The sequence below is a fragment of the Brachypodium distachyon genome, chromosome 3 (assembly GCF_000005505.3).
Source record: "Brachypodium distachyon strain Bd21 chromosome 3, Brachypodium_distachyon_v3.0, whole genome shotgun sequence".
Taxonomy (NCBI): domain Eukaryota; kingdom Viridiplantae; phylum Streptophyta; class Magnoliopsida; order Poales; family Poaceae; genus Brachypodium; species Brachypodium distachyon.
The window spans coordinates 35,165,501-35,170,779 of record NC_016133.3 but is presented as its reverse complement, the minus strand read 5'-3'; the positions used below and the strand labels follow the sequence as shown (position 1 = coordinate 35,170,779).

General features: G+C 51.4%; 1 protein-coding gene across 1 annotated transcript; it reads left to right on the top strand.

Moving 5' to 3' along the window:
* Window positions 1-327: 327 nt before the first annotated feature.
* On the top strand, window positions 328-2,409 carry LOC100824706 (flavin-containing monooxygenase FMO GS-OX-like 2). Its single transcript, XM_003572013.4, has 6 exons — window positions 328-1,043; window positions 1,185-1,255; window positions 1,332-1,481; window positions 1,568-1,792; window positions 1,868-2,041; window positions 2,124-2,409. The coding sequence occupies exons 1-6, from the start codon at window positions 515-517 to the stop codon at window positions 2,280-2,282; spliced, it is 1,308 nt and encodes a 435-aa protein (XP_003572061.1). The 5' UTR covers window positions 328-514; the 3' UTR covers window positions 2,283-2,409.
* The last annotated feature ends 2,870 nt before the right edge of the window (window positions 2,410-5,279 follow it).

Here is a 5,279-nt window from a genome sequence, read left to right as displayed (position 1 = left end):
TTCTCAGGATTCGTAGTTACATGAGCTAGAAGACTCGATGATGGTGCCCAATACTTTCTTGCTGCCTCCCGTTTCTAAACGTGCCCTTCCACTTGATTGCCCGGACCCAACTCAATCATACACGTCTAAGAAAGAAAAGAAAAAACTCATTTAGACTATTTCTTGGGCAAAGACGAAACATATTTGATGCTTAGGCGGATTGTATGGTTGCACATATTTATGGCTCATCCGGATGCAAGAGATCGTCCTCGAATTGAATTCAGCAGATCTTTTTTTTTCTTTATGACAATGACATAAATGCATCTGTCGGAGCTTTTTGTTGGCTTCAATGCACGAGATTTTTTATCCTTGGATCAAGATCGTACATGCACGGCCAGCATTGGAACCATGGAGAGTGGTACGTACTAGGAGTGACTGATTCGATCAAATTTTGTTGTGAACGCCATCCTCCGCACCTACCCCTCCACGAACCCACCGAAACCGATCGTACAGACCGGCCGATTCAGGCGCCGCGATGCTGCAGCGGCGCGCGCGGGCGGTGGCCGTGGTGGGCGCGGGCGCGGCGGGGCTGGTGGCCGGGCGCGAGCTGCTCCTCGAGGGCCACGCCGTCGCGGTCTTCGAGCGCTCGGCCCGCCTGGGCGGCACCTGGGCCTACGACGACGAACCGCCGGCCAGAGCGCGCAGCAGCAGCATGTACGCGTCGCTGCGCACCAACCTGCCGCGCGAGCTCATGGGCTTCTCCGGCCACGACCTCGCGGACGGGGTCTTCGCCGGCGACCCGCGCGTGTTCCCGGGCCACCGGGAGGTGCTCGCCTTCCTGCGCGCCTTCGCCGATGAATCCGGCGTCGCGTCGCGCGTTAGGCTCCGCGCCGAGGTGCTGCGCGTGGCGCCCGTCGGCGGCGGGGAAGAAGAAGTGGAAGAGGAAAAGAGGTGGAGCGTGGCGTGGCGCGACTTGGAAAAAGGCGAGGTGGCCGTGGAGGTGTTCGACGCCGTCGTCGTGTGCACTGGGCACTGCTCCGTGCCCCTTGTGCCCAAGCTCCCTGGTGAGAGGCGCGATTGCCCTGTTTCTTCCCCCCTCCCTTCCTTCCAGATCTTCTCAACTCAGACCAGGGAAACGAAATTAGAAATTATCAGTTTTTTGTCAGACAGACAAGATCATCCTTAATTTCAATTTCGCGATGCAGGAATTGAAAATTGGCAAGGGAAGCAGATGCACAGCCACAGATACCGCATCCCAGAGCCATTTCGAGATGAGGTACTTTACTTAACAGCAACAATTTTCCACACACAAAAATCTGGTTCCGAACAAATTGGTTCCAATCACTCTGCAGGTCGTTGTTGTTGTAGGATTAGGCGCCAGCGGAGTGGACATTGCTAGGGAGATCTCGCATGTGGCAAAGGAAGTGCACATCGCATCGAGGCATGACGAGCACAGGCTGGGGAAGATCGATATCTACCGAAATGTTTGGATGCACACAGAGGTGCCGTAATTCACAACTCTGAACTTTTTTCTCCTCTGCCCTTTCAAGTCTGAAGCCAATAACGCAGTGTCTCAACTTCCAAGCAGGTGAATTGCATCCAAGATGACGGCCAAGTGCGGTTCGGTGAAGGCACAACGATGGCAGCCGACATCATCCTCTACTGCACAGGCTACCGCTACCATTTCCCGTTCCTGGACCACCTGGAGGAACTCACCGTCGACGAGGACGACAACTACGTCAGCCCTCTGTACAAGCACGTCTTCCCTCCGAAATACGCGCCCGGCCTCTCCTTCGTCGGGCTGCCGTCAAAGGTACAGGCGAATCCTAGTGTTCAGACTTGAGAGATTCAGAAACTGACGGCAACGCCTCGTTTGGGCTGAGCGCAGACCATCATCTTCCAGACGCTGGAGCTGGTGTCGAGGTGGGTGGCGCGGGCGCTGTCGGGTAGCGTGGCCCTGCCGGACGACGAGGGCATGCTGGCCGCGGTGCGGGAGGACTGCCGGCGCATGGAGGAGAGCGGGAAGCCCCGCCGCCACACGCACGTCCTCGTCCCTGATTGGGTCAGTAATGCCGTGATTTTTAGCTGACTGATTGTTGATGTCTGATGGTGATGGGGATTCTCTCTGCTGTCGCCGGCGGCAGGTGGAGTACATGGACTGGCTGGCGGAGCAGGTCGGCGAGCCACAGCTGGAGGCGCGGCGGCGCGAGTTGTATGAGCGGGCTCTCCGATGTATCTGGTCTCTGGACGACGCGTACAGGGATAGGTGGGAAGAAGGGGGAAGTGGCGGCGGTGCATTGTAAGAGAAGGATTATTAATTGTGTTGTATAATCTCCTTGGAAATTATCTGATCGAGAAGAACCAGAGATGAACAGCATATATTATTCGCAGACGGAAGCTGTTGTTTGTGCTTATGAATTTCTTTCGGAACAAAAATTATATTCTGACGAGAAATATAACGTGGAGAATGTACCGGTCGTGATGATGAGTTGCTTTTTTTTTTGAGAGGATGATGATGAATGGCTGTGTCCCAAACGCGGAAGGTCCATCCACAGCCCAGATAACTCGTGGGCCGGCAGTGTACTGTACCGTAGGTTCGTAGTGGGCTTCGGTTCGACGTCTCTTGGTGCTGACAGGCCGCATCCTCAATGTTGTATGAATCAATGGGCTAAGGACGACAGAGAACACTGGTTCAGTTCGCTCTCGTGGGCTGGAAATTGGATGGTCATATGGCAACCTGGAAATGTAGTCCAGCTTCGATGGCCAGCAGTTTTATGCAACGTCTCGATCTTTTGGCGCCACTATCAAGTATCAAAATGGGAAAAGTTCTTTTTTCTGGTCATCGGCGGCACTGTCAAAATGTTTCAATCCGAATTAACTAGGTCCCTCCCAAGTCATGTCACCTGGCCGGTCACAAGGAGAACAAAGATAACCATCGCTACGTGACTACGTCCAACGTACTGATCAGAAGACACGTTCCTGGGCTGTCTATGGAGCAATATATATATTTTTTTTTCAATAAAAGTGGATACAGTAGAATTAATCATTACAATCTTGGAGAACCAGCTCCACCACAGAGGGTGGGCCAGAACCCAACCACACAGCCATACGTTGCTCAACACGAGCAATATTAGCTAACGCATGACTCGTATGATTCTGATGTCTATCCCCCTCACGAACTTCACACTTCTCTCAGCCGATAAAACTCTAATCTCCTCAACTAAGTGGGCTAGAGGTATCATGCCCGTGACCACTCCCAGCCTGAACCACTGTGGCACAATCCGACTCCACGATGATAGAACAATTGCTCCACTGAAACGCCATCGCTAAGCCCTCGATGCAAGCACATAGCTCCGCTTCCTCAGGATCCGAGCAATGGAAAAGAGCTCGGCAAGCCGAGAAGACAATCTGGCCAGCCTCATCTCGGAGGAGCATGCCCGCCCCGGCCGAGCCAACCAGGTGCTGGAAAGAGCCGTCCACATTGAGCTTCACCCAGCCAGGAGGCGGCTTCTCCCAATTCTTCAGATCAGTAGGTGCCTTGGGTCTGATCGATGGAGCAGCCTTAAAATCAAAGACCAACTGATTGCCTTTAGCTTTATCTATTAGGGGGTTAATCCTTAGATTCAACAGTCTGATCTAGTCTTTGTACAAACTCAACTTTTGTTTTCCGAAAACGTCCTAGTAGCTATATATAATAACGTAAAGTACTAGTAGCTCGTAGCACATCAGCGCCGTCCCCGTCAGCTCATACTCAAGGCCGGCGCCCTCGTCTGTCAAGTACTCGAGTCTTCCCCAGTAGTTAACCACTGACCCGGACTTAATCTGCACGCACGCAACCAGCCGGCCTGAAAAGGTAAAAAACAAACAGTACCGGATCTGCGCGACTTACGTGTTTTATAACTGGATTGTCTGTTTCTTTTTAGATCGGTTTTTTTGTTGCGTTGGCTAGGAGGAATGTTGAAGTATAAAGATGTGGTTGGTTTGCAATCAAAACATGCCAAGCCAATTTTTTGGTCATCGATCAAATTTTGTTGTTTGTTTGGATGGTGACCAAATATTTGGCTAGCCAATGTCCCATAGCCAACTTTAGTTTAATTTTTTTGGTCAAAATTGGTCAACTCATGGGCTAGCAAAACTGTCACCAATTATTTGGATAACTAATTTTTGGTAGGGCAACTTTGAGCTCAAACCAAATAGCCCCTGAGAGCATCCATAACGTGCCAAAGCCAAATTCACCAAAAAGCTGCAATTTGACACCGGTGTTAAATTCCCAACTTCCCTCCAGCGTAGCTAAATGCTAAATCTTCTCCAAGGAGACCCACACAGTAATAAACAAAACCCAAATATCTACATGTGCTGCTCTCCCGACCACACCCAGGCCATCTTCTTTGCTCCGTTGATTATTTTATTAGTTCTTGCAATTTAGCACCGTAGCAAGCAGAAGCACCGGTTCCAAAATTTTCAGATTTGGCACCGGGCTCACAATGTTAAAAAAGATGCCAAATGCCAAATAACTATTTGCCACTCTTATTTGGCACGTACACACTGTGGAGGTCCTAAGTGTATTGTCTATCCCTTTTTATTAGATCGTTTTTTGGTTGCGTTGGCTAGCGCATATATAAAGCTCTCGATTACGTGTGGCGCGTATTCGGGTTTCGACACTGGCTTCTTCTTCATCAACGAATTTTATTTGATTATTCGGCGATCGATCTGTCGTTTGGACCCCGGGGAAAGCCGACGAAGCTCGATCCATCCGGACGCGACGTCTCGTTGCCTCGTTGGCAACACTTGGCCGAGGCTAGCAGCTAAGCTAGCTGTTGCATCTTCACGAACAAGTGCCGGTGCACACAAACAAACACACGGTCCCGTCGATCACTCCAATTTTTTGCTTGACCCCTAGGGCCTGCGATGACGTCCACCGCACAAGCATGCGCACGTCGGGATCGGATCGGCGACAGAAATCACGACAGCGGTAACTCGACGCCGGGTCGTCGTCGCCGGCCGACGCCTCTACGTCCACCGCTCGCCGTCAACCATAGACGACACGCTGCGTTAACACATTTTGATAAATGTCATCTAAGCTGTGCCACTCTGACCTGAATTGCATTATGAAGCGTAAACAATCAATGGCACGCCCTTGCGTCTGATCGCTTATCACGAAATGGAATTAGTTTACGCTTTGTTCCCCGGCTAGCTGGCTCACTACACCGGCCCTTGGAGATACCCAAAAGAGGAGGGGGAGGAATCTTGCCGCGGATAGACTTCGCGAGCTAATTAGTTTTTGCTCAATAATTGCTCGC

Excerpts from the sequence above, each read along its gene's own strand:
- LOC100824706 (XM_003572013.4), top strand. The coding sequence starts at position 515 with ATGCTGCAGCGGCGCGCGCGGGCGGTGGCCGTGGTGGGCGCGGGCGCG. Across the intron at positions 1,044-1,184 it reads CCTTGTGCCCAAGCTCCCTG|GAATTGAAAATTGGCAAGGG; the intron begins GTGAGAGGCGCG and ends TTCGCGATGCAG. Across the intron at positions 1,256-1,331 it reads CAGAGCCATTTCGAGATGAG|GTCGTTGTTGTTGTAGGATT; the intron begins GTACTTTACTTA and ends ATCACTCTGCAG.